The 20995-nt window shown below is 42.3% G+C and overlaps 1 protein-coding gene across 3 annotated transcripts in view; it reads left to right on the forward strand.

Annotated features, from left to right (window-relative positions):
* Window positions 1–20995, forward strand: part of C9H1orf21 (chromosome 9 C1orf21 homolog) — a 105687-nt gene that overhangs the window by 57031 nt on the left and 27661 nt on the right. For 2 of the 3 annotated variants that reach the window (XM_053951147.1, XM_053951148.1), the window contains exon 3: window positions 4363–4457. In XM_053951147.1, coding sequence (XP_053807122.1) covers window positions 4363–4457 — 95 coding nt within the window. Of the gene's footprint in view, window positions 1–4362; window positions 4458–10754; window positions 10948–11578; window positions 11721–20995 lie in introns of those variants that run through there. The other variant, XM_053951146.1, reaches the window with a different exon arrangement.

The raw sequence follows: 20995 nt of genomic DNA on the forward strand, positions 1-20995 counted from the left end.
CATTTCTCTTTATGATATATCACATTCTGAGTGATAGTTTTCTAATTTTTTTATCTTATTCACTACTTGATTTTTGGTTCTGTACAAGAAAGAAGAATGAACATGTTTCACTCTTCTTTTTGATATAAAACTGTATTTAAGAAAAAGACCAAGGTAAATACACATAGAGTACAAATTTCCTTTATCCTGAACTTCATACAGTTTTAGAGATCTTGTTGGCTGCCAGACTTAATGAGGTCCTGCTGGATTTCAGTCAACATTTCAGGATTTCTCTGGATTTGTTTCTGATCACTCAGACCAAATTACTGCAAAATGCTGTGTTTACTTCAGTAGAAATCAGAAGGTAAAACTTAAAAGATGGTTTTTATTGTCCTTTACTTCTTCGACTCCAGGTCACTCCTAAGTTATTGAGCAAAACCAAGTTGGTGGTTTTTTTGCACATACCTACAGGAAAGGCATTTAGGGCTCATCATCCAACCTGTCTTTAATCTAATTTTCATTTTCACCTCAAACTATTAATGACCATACCCCTCATTATCTACTTCAAGGTCTCTGTGTTGCATAAACATCCCTTTTGCACTTGCAGTGCTTTCATCCTGACAGTAACTTTAGAGCAAGAGCAATCTCATGAATAGCTCAGAATCTGAAGTTTCTGGACTCCCTACCTTACCTTATGTGTAAGGTAAGGAGTTTATGTGTAAGGTATCTATAGAAGACAAATTTTGTCTTCACCTAGTCAAAAGAAAGTCTGGATATCATTGTGTCCTCCCAAAAATAACATAATGCAGTGCAAGACCCATCTTCTGAAAATAATTATCTTATTTTAATTCCTATGTTTAATATATTTGAAATGAAGAATGTTGTCTTACCTATGAATAAGGCTTTCTGTTATACCAGCAAGCAGTATCCTCCCTGGCTGTATAATTCTGTATAATTACTTAGTTGTTCTTTTCCCTTGCAAAGTGGAATCATATCTATTTATACCTCCCTCCAGCAAGAGACCACTCAATACTAACAAATGTTTCCAATATATTGTATCAGTGCTCCTTGTTTTAAGGGAAGTATTTTGCCTGTGATAGGGAGCTAGGAGACCTTATGAGTAATGATGTTGCTTCAAATGTAACGAATCTCTGATCTGCTCCCTTCATTTCTGTGTGTAGCTGATAAAACAGTTGTTATGGCTCAGTTATTATAACCAAAATGAAGTTGATCCCTGGCTTCCCACAGGCCAGTGCTGCATTTGCATTTTGGTCTCACCGTGGTGCAGAGCCCCTGGGGTTGCTGGAGCTGGGATCTGCCTGGAGCTCCAGGCTGTTCATCACTCCTTGAGGCACTGGGGTCTGAGTGCTAGCCCCTCAACCCCTTCCCCAGTGGGCCTCATCCCAGGAGATAATCTCTTGCCCTTTAAAGCAGATCCTCAGCTTTAGATTGTGTCAAAGCTTTATTGCTTTTTGAGATACAAGCAGACATTTCTTCTGCTCAAACAGATACCTTCTATTAGAGCCAGGACATTTATATTAATTTTCTAAGACACTTTCAATTACTAAATTGATTCTGGCAGCATCTGCAGGGGCTTCCTGATTTTTTTTAACTGTATCCACAGAATGGTTTGGATTGGAAGGGATCTTAAAGCCCCTCCAGTGTCACCCCCTGCCATAGGACACCACCCACTGTTCCAGATTGCTCCAAGCCCTGTCCAGCCTGGCCTTGGACACTTCCAGGGATCCAGGGACAGCCACAGCTTCTCTGGGCACCCTGTGCCAGGGCCTGCCCACCCTCCTTCCCAATATCCCATCTAATCCTGCCCTCTGGCAGTGGGAAGCCATTCTCCTAAGGTGACGTTGGATTTCTCCAAAGTAAGACTTGCTGTTTGCTGTGGTGGATTCATCCTGTCCACAAAATGTTACGAAAAATGACTGGTTTATTTTTCAAAACTTTCTTGCTGCTGCATATCTTGGGCATAAATTATCCAGTTGTCTGCACTTCTGCAGTTGGTAGGATGGAGGGGAGAGTAACACCAGCTGTGCCAGAGATAATTGAATACTTATTGTATCATCAGGAAAGTATTGAAGTTTACTAACACTGTTGGAAATAGCTCTGGAAATACCATAAGAAATCTCTGCAAAGTTTTCTGCCGCCTCTTCAGAGCTACTTGATGTATCTGGCAAAACGATGCAGCATTTGAAGGATCTCTGCACATGTCCATTGTGAATTTTAAATTTTTGATCTCTAGGAAGACTCTGTCCTGTCCAGGTGTATCAAAATTTCACATGTCAGTCTGATTATCCTGGCTATCAGTCAGGGACTCCTCAGTGCCCTGGCTGACTTGCTCCAAGGGATGATGTGTCCAAGGAAGCATCCCTCCTATACCATCCCCACAGGATCAGCTGCTACCTGGAAGTGGTGTTTGATCACAATTAATCTCTTGGAATAAGCAGCAGACACATTTCAGGGTTATTTTTGTCATGGAACATCAGCCCCTCCATACCTTCCTCGTTTTCCACAAGGCTGGGCTGAACTTCCTCTTTCCTCCAGTGCCCATGGACTGGCTGTGGGTTGGGAAATGTCCTCTGTGCTGCTTTCTCTTGCTCATCTGTTTCCCCATTCAGATCCCTGTGTGCCTCTGTGGGAGTTTGATGCTTTTTCTGAGTGTGGGTTTTATTGCTAATCACAACACAGAGCACTGAGGCAGGGAGGAAAATGTAAGTTAGATAATTACAGTCAATCAACTATTTCTAATTCCCAGGCTTTATTGTGTTCAGCCCTTTTGGGCTTATGAATTGTCATTTCCAGACTAGCTGAATTACACTGGAAAAAAAGGAAAAAAAAAAACCCCTCAGAGTTGTTCACATTTACCAGTCTGATAATACTGTCTTAAATTCTTCCATCTGATTTGAGGCTCTATGTCTGAGATGCTTCTATTTGATGGATTCAGTTTATTTGAACTCTGTAATAAAGAAAATGTATAGGTGCAGACTAGACCAAATGCAAAACCATGATGTATTTTTTAAAATAAGATTGTTTTTTGGAACAAGTTTATTCAAAAAATAAGCCTTATTTTTCAAAGCAAGGCTTATTTAACTTCCAGACTCTGTGATTAACAGTTTCCTGAAAACAACTTTGTCTAAATAATATTGATTCTTTTTTTTAGCAATACAGTAAGCCAGAAAAAAATCTATTTGTGCTTTGTTTTTCCCTTAGTATAAGTGAGAGGAATTGCTTGAAAACCCAAAGAAAAGGAGGAAAGTTTGTGCAGTGTTTTCTAATTTGTCATGGTTTTGCCCTTTATTCCGAGTGTACTGTGCCTCATTTCACTTTGTATTAATATTTTTCCACCTTTGTGGGATTGAGTTTCTCTTCTGCATTGTTTATCCTGGCTAGAGGAGGGTGGATGCACAACTTTGGGTGTTTTTTCCAATAGATTCACAGGCTGCAAAGATAACCAGAGCAGAAAGTGACTGAGCAAGGGCAGTGTTGGTCCTGCAAGAACTGGATTCACAGGCTGTGGGGAAGAATCATTCTTCCTGAAATCCCATCTTGTCCTACCAAGGAAAAAAAAATCCCTTGTTGGACTTTTGGGTTTACTGTGGTATAGCACCTGAATTTTAGGTAACATTTCCATACTGGCATTAGAGCTGGGAATTCCAGTATTTGAAGAGCTGATAAATATTGAGAATAAACCACGGATCTTACTTTTCTCACTTATTTTCAGGCTGCATTTCTGTCTGGATAACATTTGTGTGCAGGGAAAAATAGTGGTTGGTGGGGGAAGTGGGAAGAGGAAGATGGTCATCATGGGGCCTTTTCTCCAGAAGTCATTCTATGACTGTGCATTGTGTCATTAGGAAAAACTAAATTTAAAAAAAAGCCAAAGTGATTATGGTGTGGGTTGGCTTTTTTCCAGTTTTTAACCTACATTTTCAGTATCCTCCATCAGCTTGGCTGTGCAGGGAGCACCCATGAGCAGCCTTCTCTCAAGTAGCCACTGTCCATGGCTTGTTGGTCCACTGAGAATGAATATCTAGGGAGGGTGCAGGAGGAAAGAACTTGTTTGTATTGAACATATTAAATAGAAAACTAGAGATTTGGGAGAGACTACACACCAAACATCCCTGTTTCCTGGTGCTGTGGCTATACTAGACCAGAGAGCTATTGAAATTCTTATTGAAGCTTTAGGCAGGAGAAACTTCCATTGTATTAGTCACATGTAAGCCTTTGAAAAGATATACATGTAATTTTTAGTTGCTTTGCTTAACTAGGGTCTATTCTAGTCAGCTGTTTTGGTTTTAGTTTGGTTTTTATCCCAGCTGCTGAACGACACTGGTTCAAAATTTTTTTTTCTTTTTTTTTCTTGGTGCTCAGATGAGTATAGGATCAAACCAGTGGAAGAGGTCAAATACATGAAAAATGGGGGAGAAGATGATCAGAAAATAGCAGCCAGGAACCAAGAAAACTTGGTAAGGATTGAACTTATCACTTCTCTAATGAACTAACGTGGCTCTGCTTTTGTAATGGAACATGCAGCGTGCAGCACCCTCCAGCTCGGCTTATGCGCGGCAAGAGGATTTTCTCCAAAATGTCACAACTCCCTGCAAAGCTCTCATGGAAGGTGCAAAATACAACTTTTTCCTGCTTGTCTTTCTGAATTAGACTCTACTTGATCTTGGAGTGAGTGCCTCCATGATTATAAGTCACTCCCCTCCCTTGCAAATCCAAAAATACTCTATTTGGAAATGTGTGTGTCTGTGTTACAAACGAGCTGGAGTAAAACAGCACTTCTCTGCCATTAAGAAAATGACCTACTTATGTAGATACTTGCTGGTTTTCTGTATTTTAAAATTCCCAGGGAAGGCAGTTTGGAGCAGAAAAAAAAGAATATGTTCATAACACAGCAGTCACAAAAATCATGTGTGTTTCTTTTACCCCGATTTGAGCACTTTGCCAGCTCGTAGTTCCATTAAGGGAAGGCAATCACAGGTAAACTCTTAGGACTACTTGAAATAACTAAGATGCTGTTGAAGCAGCTTAAAAATCACGGTTGAGTCACCTCTGGCATTTCTGAAAAGTTGTTTCTTCTCTTCTAAAGCTGCTGGACCATAGGTTTTCTTATTGGCTGGCTGGGGCTTTGACCGGTCGAAGTTTTCAAAGACATCCCACAATTCTTGTAGTTGGGTGCAGGTTTTCACATCTGGTTCCACTCATTCAGTGCAGCTTTTCTTCACATAGAATGGTTGGGTTTTCCCCCCTCCATCTGTAGGTCCAGAGGGGAAACAGCAGCAGCAGATTCCAGTGGAACCATAACCATTATCATCAGCTGAGCATTTGCTTTTTGCCATTATGGGGCAGCTGTAGAAAAAACCCTGTTTGGGATTTTTTTACTTTTGATAAATATGTGAGCTCCAGCAACTTGGCTACTTTATATTTCCTCTCCTAGACACACATACTTCCATGACACAACTACAGGTGCATTCCTGGAGCAAATGGAGTTTATTTTGCTGCCCTATCCTGTGGCTGAGCAGCAGGCAATATAATTTCTGCACCTCCAATGGGTGGTGCAACTTCAGCTTGGAGCAGGATTTAGAGGTTGTTAACAGATTGTTGGGGAGTCCTGTGCAGGGCCAGGAGTTGGAGTCAGTGATCCCTGTGAGTCCCTTCCAGCTCTGGATATACTGTGATTCTATGTTAGGTTTTCAACTGGCCTTCAGCTGTAGTTAAATGAGAGTATTTGCAGAAGGTCCCATGTCCCTGGAATGACAGTGAGGAAGAGCTCGGGAAAGCTCAGGTCTGCTAGGAGACACACTTGCTGAAGGTCTGCTCAAAACTAGCTCGAGCTATTTTGCACTTTGGCTGGTGCTAGCTGTCTTGTACCACCCATTCTCACCTGATTAAATGTAGGGAGAGCACAGTGCTTCTTATTTTATTATTGGTGGGTCATGTTTGATGGGAGCAGTGAGTTTGTTGGAAAATGTAACAGTAAGGATTTGGAAGGCTGGTGTAGCTCTTTTCTGTCATGTTTATCATGAGAAAAAAAAAGGCAATAACACAGGAAAATCTTCAACCAGACAGGATGGATATGCCTTAAAACAAAAACTGTCTTGCCCACCAAAAAGACTTTATTTGCCTTTTCCTCATCTTACTATAAGGAGATTACCTTGTCTGTAATATATGCAGCTTTTTAATCCTGGGAATTGTCAAGTCCTCATCACTTCTGGTTTTTTTAAAGGGCTTTCACTATTCAAGTTCTCCTTAGTAAACATGTTTTAACTCACTGCTTAGAAGATGGGTTAAGCTACCCATCACTGAGGCTTTAATTTCCTTAGCATGTGAGAAGTTGGCAAACACTTACATAATCCCATCTTCTCATCAGCCAATTTCCAGGCAACTGAAATTTTAGGAACAAGAAAAGGCGGTGGGAGAATTGACTGGCCCTTTTTCCTCCTCTCTTGTTTCTTAACCCAAATTTCTTTATTGTCACAGGGCTGCAAATTCACATCCCCTTCAGAAACACAGCCCAGATGAGATGTGTAACCTCAGTGGCTGGGAATTGCTCTGGGTGGGTTATGTTATCCCCTGATTCTGGTGCTTGAATTATGTTATTCAGATGCCATGGGATTTTTCAGTCCCATTATCATCTCTGTTACTTTTTTGAAGGTATTCTGAAGTCTTGCTTAAAAAAAAAATATCTGAGCTCAAGTGAAAATAAGCCTGCTTCCCTTGTAACTTAGGCTCTTTGATGTGCTGCCATCTCTGCCTTTGGTGCTGCAGTATTTCTGAGTCAGGAGGAAAGAAGGTCACATGAGTAGATGAAGAGAATAGAAGGACATGGCAGTCATCAGGGAAGCTGTCATTTCACACTTGGTGCTGAGGTCAGAGTCCCAGGCTTTGATTCTGCTTGAGGAAGAGCCAGAGAAGGGCTGGTACAAATATGGGTATCTGTGGGAGAGATGAGGCTCTGTCAGTGAATCACCACCACCTCAGCTTCAACCTGAGGCTTAAGCAGGGCTCCAAACTTGAGCAGGTCTGGCACAGTAAAGCAGAAATGCTCCTAAGACACAGTGCCAACAGGGATGGCTGTGCTAGGGCTGTCTGCCAGGGGAAACACAAGATGCTCCATGGGAAGACATTTTCTGCTGGAATCAAAGGCCCCTTTGGATTAAAATGTAGGCTTTTGACAAGGGGGAAAAGAAATAAGGAAAGCTAAACTAAGCTTGTTTTCCTGCTGTTCCTTTGTATCCATAGGCCTGATTCACTTCTTTAGTCAGGTTGTTTCTCCAGTTCTTCACCTGCCACTGGGATCTCTCTGCTCCTGGTTTCATTCCAAGTACCTCTGACACCTTCCAGAGCATCTCCACCTTCAAAACAAAGCCAGAGTCATTGCACTTGAGCTGGCAGTCCCACATCCCATCCACATCCCAGCCTGCAGGGTGGGAATGGGATGTTGCAGGATTGGGCACTGCAGAGCTGGGGCTACACTGGATGCTGTCACTGCAGCACGTGCTTTGGTGGCTGCTCAGCTAAACCAGGGATGTTTGGAGTCAGGACAGTGAAGAACTAGTAGATAGGTGAAAGAAGGAAGTAATTTGTACTACATATTATATATGTTTTTAAATCACAAGCATTGGTTTCTGCATATATATATATATATATATATATATATATATATATACCCACATGTAAGAAAACGTGGGAGCTGTGCTAATTTTTGTGTGAGATGAGGCATGGAAGGTAATGTGTGTGCTATTATTCCTGGAGGTAAATGAGCTGCTAGGATGGTTATTTGTGAGTTCAGGAGCAGAAGGCCTGGCTGGGATGGTATATTGGGTTCCTGGGCTTTGTCTCTGTGCCCAGCTTGGTGCCACATGTGGTGCTGAACTCCACCTTGTGCTAAAACTAAACTTCAGCTCCCCATGACTCCACAGTGGCTCCACAAAACCTCTCCTGCATTTCCCCATCTTCTTGGGGGGAAGGTTTTATGCTAAGCCTTCACCACAACAAAGGGAGTTTTGCCAGCGTTGAGTTTGCCACTCAGCAGATCTGGATGGGGTTTTTTTGACCCTAAGGATTAGCCAAAGCTAAGGGTGGATTTGTCACTGTGAAAGCTAAAGTGCCAAAGCTTGGGCAGTATTAATATTTTACAAGCAGGTATGACCAAAACAAATAACATATTAATAAAGACCTAATAATTTCTTGTTTGGAAGGGACTGTGTAGCTCTACACCATCATGTTAAATATGCAGAGTACAATTACATAACAGCCTTTTTAATACTTGCAATAGGGCAAATTTAATTGTCCTCCTTTCCATACTCTCTCAGCACTCCTGGCTTCCCATTGTAAAATATTACTGCCAGAAAGGGTAAAATGAGAAGGTGTGTGGTATTCCTGCAGCTTAGCATTGCTTTGGCAAACTTCAGGAGTTGGATCAATTTTCCTCTGCACTGGGCTGTCATAGTACAGATATCCCTGAAAATACCAAATCCCTAAAGCTGCATTTCTTTTCTGTTGGGTAGTTATCTTGATATTTATTGCAGTTCAGGTTTTGGATGTTTTTATAACTTTTATTCATCATTTTCTGGGCTGCGCCGGCACAAAAGGCCACTTACTGGGATTTTTATGCTTTGTTATCCAAACCTCCAAAACAATTAGATATAATCCTGTGTTTCATCCTGGTGTAATGAAGCTCTGTAGTGAAATTGCATGTTAGAGCTTGAGATGAATTCCTGCTGGAGCTGGGAGAAAATTGCCTCTCTGTTACTCTTGCTACCTCTCACACCACCTTTAATAACAATGTTTTGCTTTTTGTTTTACCCAATTTCCACAAATTTCCACTCCACTTACCTGCAAATGTGATTTTTGTCTCCCTTGAGCTTCTCAGCCCAGCTGCTGTTCTCCATTTGTCACCCAGCTCCACATTACTTGGAATTGCAACCCCCCCCCCCCCACCTCCCTGACTCTGTGTTCAACACCAGTTTTCATTTTCTGTAGTGATTTGTTTAAAGTAGGCAATAATATCTGATAGTGAAGTGTGTGAAATTAAAAGCCTGGCAGAAAATGCAGAATGAAACACCTTAATAACCATATAAAATGTAATATGTGAAAGGGAAGACCCCTATTTAAATATATATATTATACACAAGGTGTAAAATGCTTGTTATAGATGCATCAATCATAAATATTTTTGATGTGCAAAGACAGTTATATGTTGAATTCCACATCAATTTAGGAAAATACATTTTAATTCTCTTACCAACCTGTCCAATCTAGGTGCTAAAAAAGCTAAATAAAAAAGAAATAAGCCAGCTAAAAGAAATAGAGTAGCCACCACTAAGTTTATCAGGGGTATTTATGGTGTTTTCCTTTCTACAGATGTAAAATACCACTAGGGCAAATTTAAGCATGGAAATATAATTAATTTGGTACTTTAAAATACTTAAAGCCTGTGTTGCTTATTATTGCTAGGTAAACTTTGAATTGCAGTGTTTTAAATGCATAACTGCATTTTTATTTCAGCACTGGTGCAGTACATTGGTGAAGAGCTTTGTACAAACTGAAGTTAGCACGTATTAATGCATATTCCAGTACACATTAGTGCATATTCCAGTGTGAAGATTTCTCTCTCTAATGTCCTAATTATTTATTTTAAACCATTGTGCCATGGCAGTGTTTCAGAACACACCATTTCAGGATAGAACTTGCTCTTGCTCTGCTTATAAGGGGAAAGAAACCAAAAATGCCCAAGAGCCTTCATGCCCTTAGAAAGAAGAGGTTTTCCTGGGTTTTGTCTATCCTGAAGAGTTTGGGTGTGTTAAATCCTGCGCTGGCCCCTCATTTGCTTTCCTTCCTGTGTGACATTCTCCAGGAGCCCTGTTCCACCAGCACAGGGTCAGCTCCACTGCAAGTGTTGGGAAAACTTCATCCTGTTGGTTCATTATCCCCTGTAAAGGATGGATATCTAGAAATGTATTTTCTATACATAAAGGAGGGGCTATTAATTTCTCTGTGTCTTGCCCCCCACCCATTTTCCCATCTGCTTTCAGATCACAGAATCTCAGGTAGGTTTAGGTTGGAAGGAGCTTAAGCTCATCCAGTGCCACCCCCTAGTGAAAGGGCAGGGGCACCTTTCACTATCCCAGGTTGCTCCAAGCCCTGTCCAAGCTGGCCTTGGGCACTTCCAGGGATGGAGCAACCTGTGCCAGGGCCTCCCCACCCTCACAGGGAGGAGTTTCTGCTCAGTTACTCACCTAACCATGCCCTCTATGAGTTTGAAGCCATTTCCCCTTGTCCTCTCACTCCAGGCCCTTGTCCAAATTCCCTCTCCAACTCTCCTGGAGCCTCTTTAGGTATGGAATACCAGTACATATAGATGGAGCATATCTGTATATGTATGTGTTTGTGTGTATATCTATATACATATATATATATATAGCCTCAGCTTAATGAAATACTTGGAGATGATATTGGTTCTTGTGTTGGAATCCAGGCAGGGTGAAACCCACAAAAACACACAGCAAAATAAAATGCAGCTTGGGTCATTGCGGGAGGGGAAAAAGAAATTGAGTTGCCCTTTTTCTTTGGTTCCTGGGGCGTAGGAGGGCTGAAAGGACAAAGTGAGCATCAGCAGATGTGCTTGGAGATGGGATGATGTGCAGAGGTTCCTGTGGTGTTCATCCATACTGCTCCTGTGCTGCTGAGAGTTAGGAGAGAGCAGGAATGGAGGGCTTCAAAGCCAGCCTGCTCCCCCACGCGTTTTCCCACAGGGACAGGCATCCACTTTGCCCAGGTGCTGTGTCAGCCAAACCCCAGGGCCCGGGGCAGCTCTGTGGGAACAGGTCCCACAGGTTCCTCACAGCCCAGCATGGAGCTGCTCCACATCTGGACTCTCCTCCCTCCACTTGAAGAAACAAACCACAAAACAAAAGCTGCTGCTACAAAAGCGCAGCTCCAGAATCAGTGAGTAAAGGGAAGCCAGGGATTAAAATGCAGAAGTAAGTAGGGGAAGGAGGGAGAGTTGTAATGCCAGGCTCCTTCTGCCCGAGGTGGCAGGGCTCACACTGGGATAAAGGAGGTGGGTGGGCTGGGCACCCCTGCCCCGGGCAGCTGCGAGGGCCAAGGTGGGGCTTCCTCCAGGCAGAGCTGCTCTGAGCAGTGCTGGGACAGAGAGAGCACAGCAGGGGCTGGCCCTCACTGAGGGAAGGTGCATTCCAGATCCATGGAGGAAAACACCTTTGCACTTCTGGATACCTGGTCCCCCATCCCTGAAAGTGTCCAAGGCCAGGTCGGATGGGACTTGGGACAGCTGGTGATAGTGGAAAGTGTTCCTGTCCATGGCAGGGGGTGGGACTGGGATGAGCTTTAAGGTCCCTTCCAACCCAAACTTTTGTAGGATACTAAGAGAAATTTGACATTCTACTTTTGTAAGATGATACCTAGAAAACTCCCTGGGAATATACAGTATTTTCCTCCAGTCTTTGTTGATGGGGCCTGGGTTGGCACATTTTACACTGCATGCCATCCAAGGTTCCCTTTCTCAGAGAAATGAGAATTATAGAATCATCCTTTGGATTTCTTTTTTTTCCCCCAGAGTCTGAGATTCTAAATGAATGCTGCCCTATCACTATCAGTACTAAGTAATTACAGCATTTCAATTTTCATAACACAGCCTCTCCAGTGTTTTTTGCAGCTGAAATAGAAGTGCACAGAAAGGACATTGCTACTGGAGCCAGTTATTTTAAACACTGTGCAATTACCTCATTTCCATATTGCTCATTTAATTTCAAATTTGCATTGATATTCTTCAAAGAATGGTTTCTCATAATGAATTTATGACAGTTCTAGCTCATTCCACTTACGGGTCACTACATATTATAGAGACATCAAAGTAAACGATTGCACTAGGTATTAATATTCTTCTTCTGAATTCCATTAAAATGGTTCTGGTGAAGAAGTATTCATTTTTTTCCCCCAGTATTTAATTTTGAAAATTTAGAAGATAAATTAACATCATTAATAAATATTTTTAGCAGGTCAGAATATCATAAAAAAGCTGTGCTCCAGATGCATTGCTTCAGACCAGACTTTTTTTCCTTCTTTCTGCTTTGTTGAATAAATCTGCACAGTGCCCTATGGAGAGGTAGAATGATATGATTTTTCAAGTTCTTGATGGATGTGATTTTAAAGTAGAAAGCTTAAAAATACATAATGCTATTTCTTTCAAAGTGTATTAAAATAACAGTGTCCAGGAGCAACGTGTAATTGCGGGCTTGATGGTGGAGAAAATGTAGCAGTGATGGGCAGCTCTCAGGAACGCGGTTCAGGACCAGCCCACATTGTTGGTGGAAAGGATTCTTGCAAAACCTACAGAGACATTCCCACTGTCACTTGTGGAAGCAGATCATTTTCCATACAGGTTCTGTTGTTTCCATGCCTGTATCATTTTAACATGTGAGTTTCTGCCTGGGGTTCCCCCCCCGCTCTCTGGGAAAGCTGATGCTTTTGAGGAGGATGGACACAGAGCTGTTGGTGAAACAGAGGAGTCAGCAGTCATGGCAAGGTGGTAAGTTCTTGATTTAAGAGTTTCTTCCACAATTGTGAGGACCAGGAACCTTCAGATTCTTTCTTATTATTTTTATTTGTTTTTAAAGGACATGAGCATCTCCACACTTGCAGAACTGAAGCTTTAAGAAAGATGAGGTGTAGGATTTTGCAAGCTGTCAGCAAGAGAAGCTCTCTGTATCCTCTGGTACTTGCTATTCAGCAATTGCCTAGTAGGTGTTAATTGTTAACTCTGCTGTTTTGGAACAGAGGATGAGGCAAGATACAGGCAGAATGGGTCATGCAGAAATACCTAAAATCATCAGAAGTCACTGATAGAGACTAAAGCTGTAAATCCAGGCAGCTTCTATGGCCTGAGAGTCCCACTTTGGAGCACTCCTGACCACTGGTGAGCTGTGATCTCCTGACCTCCTTGTGAAAGTGGCAAAGTAATTCAGCCTTTCATCTGTTCACATTTAATTATAGCTATAATGTGGTCTGCTCATACTTTCTTTTCAGGGATTCCTTGAGTCAAAGTGTTTGTGGTGGAAATCTAGGGTCTGGGATATCCCTATCTGGTGAGGTGCTAATTTAGACTGCTGTAGAGCATGGAGATAACAACAAGTTCATCCATGGGTGCTTCATTAGATGTTTACCCGTACAGCCTTTGTGATCTCTCAGTTTCAGTGTGAATACAGTATTGCATCTGGAAAAGGGAGGGAGGGATGTGCCATTTTAAACCCCAAACCAGTACAAATGTTGTGCCTGGGGAGGTGGTTAGTGGTGGTGTTGGCAGTGCTGAGTCAATGGTTTGACTAGTGATCTTAGAGGGATTTTCCTGGTTCTATGAATTTATTAATTTTGATGTTTTGAAGCTGAGGTGAAGCCCTTGGAGGGGTGTGATTTTTGGGGCTGGTTTCAGGCAGATCCTTTGTACAGTCGCTGTTCTGGCTGGACCTTGTTTATTACTGCAGGTATTTTTGTCAGTAGAAAGTGTTTTCTTTTGCAAGCTTTCCTAACTGATGTCTTTGAAGGGCAGTTAAAGGAGGTGAACTTGAAGCTGGTCAAATGAAAAATGTGAACATCTCCAGCACCCAGTTTTGGAGATATAACCATAGAATCTCAGAAGATTTGAGTTGGAAGGGACCTTAAAGCAGTCCAGAGCCCAAAGAGGAATGTGTGTTAGTGGGAGTTAAGTGACCATCCCAGGAAGAGACTGGAGGGATAAAGAAGGAAGGGAAAAACGTGACAAGAAAGGGAAAAAGGAGCAGAAGCACCACTAGGAGAGGTGAGAAGAGACTCAGAGGGCTCTCTGCAGCACTGAACTTCTCTTCTTGCCACGAACAGCACATGATAGCAGTGTGTTGCATAATCCAGAGTTGTCATTATTTGACAGTGTTCTAACTTATTTTTTCAAATGAATGTTTTCAGCTTTGAATTTGCCACTATTTTTTAAAAGCCCTGTTGCTCCACTGTTCTGGGATTAGAAAATCACGAGCTTCCAGTCCACTTTGTACCATTATTGTTTTGAAATAACTTGGGTTTTGTCTCCTGTTTTACACCAAAAATGCCATTTTTCTCCAATTCAATCCACATAAGGCTTTTTTCATCACCCAAATTATTTTTAGTTTGTTTTTTTTTTTCCCCATTCATCCTGGTTATTTAGTAAGAAATGTTAAAAAATACCTTTATAGGCAACACGAACTAGAAGATCCAAGAGTGAGGAGTACTCCCAGTAGCACAAGTTGTAGCACTGGTTATTTAACTAAGCTTCAAGTAGACAATGTCTGTTGTACTAAGGAGCATGAAATGTTACTTTCCTGTTTCAATAGTCACTGCTTTGGTTAGCTTTCTATCTATTAGGCAATTTTATGCTCACATCATCTTTGAGGAGGAGCATTCCCACCACTGCAAGCTGGAGTTTTGCTTGTTCCATATTTTGGTTGTACTTCACCACTAGATGTGGGAAGGTGGGAAATGTTTCATGTTTGTCATGGAGAAAATGGTGTTTTGCTCAAAATTACTTGAAACTGTGGTGAACATTTTTGAGTGGACTTCTTTTCTTCTTAATTCTTCCAGGGAAATTCAGGGGCTGGGCTACCCAGGCTTAGGCTTTTTGGGATGCGAGGGCACACATCAGCAGGAAAGATGTTGATTTGTGGTGTCTTCTGTAGAGAGAGGGAAGGAGCTGCTGGGGAAGCTCATTAGCTGCATTAACAGGTTCTTTAGCCTTAATTGCTGTGTGCTCAGGGTGACAGGATTGGCAGATCCAGGTTTCCCGAGGACCTGGTGTGAACTCGGGATGTGCTCACTCAGCTGTGTGCATGTTCTGGGAGCTCTGGGAAGGGCACAGCAGCCTCACCCACAGCCTGCCCAGGGCTCTGTGCTGCTCTGTGCTGTGCAGCCACGGCGTGACCCTCAGGGAGCAGGTGGGTGAGACAAGGGAGGGGATTTATTAAAGCAGGCAGATTAAAGCAGGATGGGTGTACAGCCCCCCAGGAAAAAGGAGCTGGGTTGCCTCTAGCTGAGCTAGAGGTGCTTCAGCCACCTCCAGGAATAAAGCAGTGAGTGTATCCATCCTTCTGCATTGTGTATTCCTACACCAGGGCTGGAAGAAGCTCAGCCTCGTCTGTTTTTCACTATAATTGAGCTTTTGGACTTTGGTTATTTCCCTTTGATTTTGTGGATAGCCAAGACCAGCTGCTCTGCAGGCAGCTGGGAGACTCAAATGTGTGTTGGAAGGCATTTCTGCATTTCAGCTGGTGGAAAGAAGAGTAAGAAATTGGACTGGGAGGAGGGGAAACAATGCAAGAGTATAACGTTCAAGAGTTCAGGATTTTTTTAAGTAAGAAGTCAGGGATGGAAAGAAAATCTCTATGGAAATAAGTTTATGCCAGTAAAGGCAAGTATTTCAATATTCTGAAAAGCTGAGCAGATAATTCAGACTCTTGTGCGTACAGAGTTTGGAATTACATCTAGGTATGTTAAAAAATTCTCCTGAATAATTCATTAATAATTCCTAATAGAAAGCAGTGGTTTATACAGATACCAAGGTAGTACTGACCTAAGGTAATATGCAGCTTCATGATTGTTCTCACTGAGAAGAAAATCCTTTTTTGCTTTAAATTATTTGTTCCTTGCTCCTGGAAGAAGCAGTGTTGGAGCTCAAACAGAGCTCTCAGTGCTCTGCTTTCATCTCCCACATTTGGCCTGTGTGGACCATGTGCCGCTCTATCTAATATGTAATCTTTCCATGGGATACCATCAAAAGACAGGCAGCTTTAAAAAAAAAAATAAGCCAACAGATAATCTCTGCATGGGAACACAAAGCCAATGCTTCTTAATAAGGTAATCATATTATAATTGTGTGTGTGTGTATATGTATTTAAATGCAGTTTGTATTGCAGCAGCACCTGAAGGCAAGTGCTGGGAATCAGAAGCAGCTGCTCTGCCTGCAAACACAGCAAGAATGGGCTCACATATTACCAGTGCTTCCCCAGAAGTTTATCCAAATGGGTGCTTTTATTCCAAAATCCTTGTACTTCCAGGACAGTGAGCTGGGGGGAGTTTGCAAAGCCCAGGGTGTTTAAAAAAAAGACACAACGTGGTGAGGGGAAAGTTCTGTGACACAGGGGTGTTGTGCTGTCCTCTTCCCCCAGTATGGGCCTACAAGAGAGAGGGACCTGGCACTAGGGTCTGGAGTGACAAAACTGAGGGGGAAGGGCCTTAAATTCCAGAGGGCAGGGTTGGACTGGATATTAGGAAGAAATTCTTCCTGGCATAGGTTGCACAGAAAAGCTTTGGCTGTCCCTGGATCCCTGGAAGTGTCCAAGAAGGCCATTTTGGACAGGGCTTGGAGCAACCTGGGATAGTGTAAGGTGTCCCTGCCCATGTCTGGGGGTGGAATGAGATGGATTTTAAGTTGCCTTCCACCCAAACTCTGTGATTCTGTGAACATTTGGATGTTGGGCTCCATGGTGTGGAGGGGCAGTTTGGGAGGGAGTGCTGTCAAGCTGCCCTTTTCCCTTTGTTTTCTCCTTTCCTTTAGCCTTTCAAAGAAACAAAGCTGCTGTGCAAGAGAGGAGGGACAGATTTGTCTTTCAGGTGTGGTGGAACACAGAGGGTGTTTTGGTTGGAGCAATGCTGGTAGTGTGGCACTTCTGCTGAAATGCTGTGAGTTTGCCAGATTACCCTTTCCTTTTCATGGAATCACAGACTGGTTTGGGTGCAAAGGGACCTTAAAGATTGTATAGTTCCACCCCTGCCTTGGGCAGGGACACCTTCCACTATCCCCGGTTGCTCCAAGCCCTGCCAACCTGGCTTTGGGCACTTCCAGGGATGGGGTGTCAGCAACTTCTCTGGCATCAGCAACTTCTTTGTAGAGTTGGAGAGCTCATTTCCATAGACAAGCAATCACCTGAGCTAGGCATAGGAAATCTCAGCCATTTCAGCTGACTGGTGGGGCTCTGAAATTACCAGCTTCAAGTTGCTTCAGAGTGTCTAAGAGTGAGTCAAGGTCAAAACGTGCCTTACTTTTTTTTTTTGTAAGGGCTTGGCTGCATTCACAAGTTTAGCAGCTTGTATATTTGTGGGATTTGTTGCTGCTGGAGATCTCCTGGCTCTCTAAGTCACTGCATCCTGCCCAGCTTTTCCAAAGAATAACATCCGCATGGGAACGCTGCCTCTGAAGTGTTTACACTCATTTCCTTCCTGGGGAAAACATTCAGCACTGAAACAGGCCTTGGGTGATGGTGAGGAGACAGTGGCACATCTTCCCAGAGTACAGCTCGTTCTTAGCTGGTTGTGTATGGAGTTCTCTGCATCCTCTTTTCCTTTTCTTCATAAGAAAAGCAAGCAGAAATCTCTTCCCGAGCTAAGGCATCGCTCAGCCTCGCAGCAAACCCAGCCAGGGCTGGCCGCCGGCCAAGCCTTCGCTCGCTGCAACCTGCACACCGTGTAACTCCTCTAAGAATAGCCCTGGTGATCTTATTAAAAAAAAAAAAAAAAAACCAACACAACATCAAAAAAAGGCTTTTTTAGCAATGTATTATCTTCAGCCCTTCTGTGAAGCAGTGGAGTTCGGAGGGGATTTTTGCCCCCACGCCCGTGTCCGTTGTTCCTCCCGCAATGAGCTGTCGCTAATGCCGAGAAATATTTTTGGACTTAATGCAGTGAGTCAGGGCTTAGCTGTAAATTGGTCATGGGATGGGAGGGATTCAGATTGTCTGTTACCCAGGGTCTGGTTTCAGCCATTTCGGTAACATGAGCAATTTCTCAACTGACGGTAATTAGACTCATAACTCTCTCTGAGATGATTTAAAGAGAGGATTAATTATAAAAGTTTCTCGGTGTTAGAACATGTTTCTTTAGTTAAAGTTTGGCATGCTTTCATTTTGTGATGAGCCTGAAAGAATGTTCTTCTTAAAAATCTCTAAATACACCATTCTGTCATGCTGTGTAAACACCCATATTTGTGAGTTTATCTAAACAAATCTCTTAAATGGGGAAAACACATAGAAGGCCCAAGAGCCAATTCAAGGGCTCCTGGAGTGGACTTAGATATTCCTTGTGGGCCTGGTTGGGTTTTGGTAACTGTTTTTCTGGCTGTACTTGATTTCTCACTACAATAAACAAAATATAGTAGTTTTTTCTATCTTCATTAAAAGATAAGTGACCTAAGTACCCTGATGTGCTTCTCCTTTTGTCTTCATAGACAGGGACTTTGCCAGGGCCAGCTCAGTGGGTTATTAATGGAGCTGGGGATCCAGTAGTCCCATGTTAAACCATTTTCTTTGGTTGTATTGCCTTAAAAAAAAAAAAAGTAAAATTGTGAGGTGTGAAAAGAGCCAGCTCACATCAAACCTCATCAGTCTACCCTTTAGAAAACCTAAATAAAAGTGGTTGGATGGAATTATGGAAGGCTTGGCTTGACTTGATGGCATAGATTCACAAAAGGCTAGATGGTATGACGCATCTTCTCTATGTTCCTTATTTTCCTGGGGGTAAATTCCAGCCGCTTCTCACAGCATAATAACAGAATATTCCCAGTTAATATTTGAAAATCTTGTCCAAGTTTTCATTTCATTCACTTTTTTACTTCCTAAACCTATTTTTATATGATTAAGTCACATAGCCATACAGTGATGTCATTTTTCTTTTTTTCTATTCTACTTCTGTGAGTACTTGTAAAAGATAAGAGATCCATATCTGGCTCCTTGGCTGCTGTGTTTGAAGTCTGTTTTTCTAGAAAAACATTGTGTTATTAGCCTGTCCTTAAGCTCTGGGAACAGAAAGTTGTTGGGGGGTTTTTGCTTGTAATAAATTTAGACTTAGATTCATATAATTTGTTAATGTTTTTAATAACCTGACACTCCAGATCTCCCTTGCTTTATGGCCTGCACTTATGATTCCTGCATTATGGATGCTGATGATTACTATGAGCATGTAAGTTATTGAAATGCTTTTATGAATGGTAGCATAGAACATGAAGCCGAGTTCACTTAAGGAAATAAAACAAGGCAAGCAGACTAAAATATTAACAGTGTGTTTTTTGTGTCATGTGGCTTGTAATTCATTGAAACCCTTTTGTGAAGTGGTGCTTCAGCATCACTCACTTTCCAGTCCCCACTGTCCCGGAACTTGGCCCAGTTACCTTTGAGACCAAATGTATTGGATCCACTTTGAGTTTACAAGTGGTGACAGATTAATTTGGAAAGACAGATTGCAAACATGCAGCATGGGCCCAGTCTGAGTCATAAAAATGTGATGTATGGCTGGTGCAGAATGATAAAAATTCATATCAGGGGAACAGCTTAATTAACTATTCTTGATTAAAGTAATACAGTATATGAATTTAATAGCTTGTCTTCAAAAGCAGGATGTGAAATCACTTATTACTTTGGTGTATCTTGCTGTCAAATAGGGAGCTGCCAGCGGTTCTTCGTGATTGAGTTTAGAGGAACTTAACACTGGGGTGGGAGATACCAAATAATTATTCTGCTCTTGTTTCAAGCTTATTGCCTTACATGAATAAAGAAGTTGTCAGGAACAAAGTTGTGGGAGTGGACTAGGAAAAGGATCGAGAATGCATGAAATAGGATTGATAGCTAGGAATAAGATTGATAGAGAAGGGAAGGCATGTTGGAATTGTGAAGAATACAGTGCAAGGGCTGGAGCTCTGCTATCATAGTATTAGTTAAACACTTTGCCATCCAGATCCCCATGTTGCTGATCCATTTGTTGGTCCTTGGGGTGGTGGTAGGTCTGGAGAGCAGGAGAACATTGTGTCTCACTGCTGTCACCTTGGAGCTCTAGTCCATGGAGTGTTTTCTCCACTTCATGTGGAGCCGTTGTCGTTCTTGTTCTTTGACACCTTCCTGGTGGCTGTAGCCAAGTCACTCATTCTGCAGCCATCCCAGCTTCTAGATTCATCAGGACGAGGCCTGGCTTGGTTGCAAGAGCAGGGTACTCATGGCAGGTGTCCAGCAAGCTTCTAGATCCTGTCCAGCAGAGCTACTGCATAAGCTAGTGCTTCCATGCTGGTTATTTTATTATTGATATATCAATATATTATTGTATCCTGTTGGTTATTTCTGCAGGTGTACTAGGACTTGGAACTTGTTGGAGTGATCTCCTGACTTTTTCAGGACATCTCTCCAAGTTGTCAAGGTAACTTTGAATCCTGCAAAACAGAGCCTTTCCTGGCTTGGTACTCTCTGGGGTTTTGGAAAGCAGTTGTAGTCTCCAGTTCATTATTATTCCTCATTCCAGTCCCTAGTGAAAATCCAGCTCCAGGATAGATACCAGCAAAATCCTACTTGATGTATTCCTCCATTTAAACAATGTTCCATTGTAAAGTACCTTCTTCTCAGCCAGCTTTGCACTTTGGTATTAGTCAAAGCTTAGATTCAGCCACTCTGATCAATTAGCACAGACGTGTAAGTAGTGAACTTTTGACATCATTATATTATGTCAAAATGTGCTTGGAGAAGGGTTTTCTCACCCTCTTTAAAATAGTACACAAATCCTGCTTTACATTTCTTCCAGAGTCAGTACCTTCAATATGTTTACACATGAAATCATCTGAAGAACTTTCCTGATTCTAGTCATTGATAGTTTTCAGGGCATTTTTTTCACTTTAAGTAGGTGAATATTCTAGTTGGACAGCTGAGCATTGCTGGTGCTTTACAGTAGGGTGGGTGAAAACAGGAACTTAGAGCAGCTTTCCTGGCTTGGAGGCTGGGCATTTGCACACCTGTGACTGAGCCAAGATGCAGAATTTGGGTTTGCTCCTAATTTTTTCCTGATCCAAGATGAAGAAATAATGTTCCTAAAGTTTTCCTAATTTGTTAGGTTTGTACGTGGGATTTACCTTGACTAGTGTTACTGAATGTCTGGGTTCTGAATTACACAGCAAAGAGGTTTCCCTGGGAGATACTCTTTCCTGCTGGTGCCTTTCTCCTGGGAG

The sequence above is a fragment of the Vidua chalybeata genome, chromosome 9, assembly GCF_026979565.1.
Source record: "Vidua chalybeata isolate OUT-0048 chromosome 9, bVidCha1 merged haplotype, whole genome shotgun sequence".
Classification (NCBI taxonomy): Eukaryota; Metazoa; Chordata; class Aves; order Passeriformes; family Viduidae; genus Vidua; species Vidua chalybeata.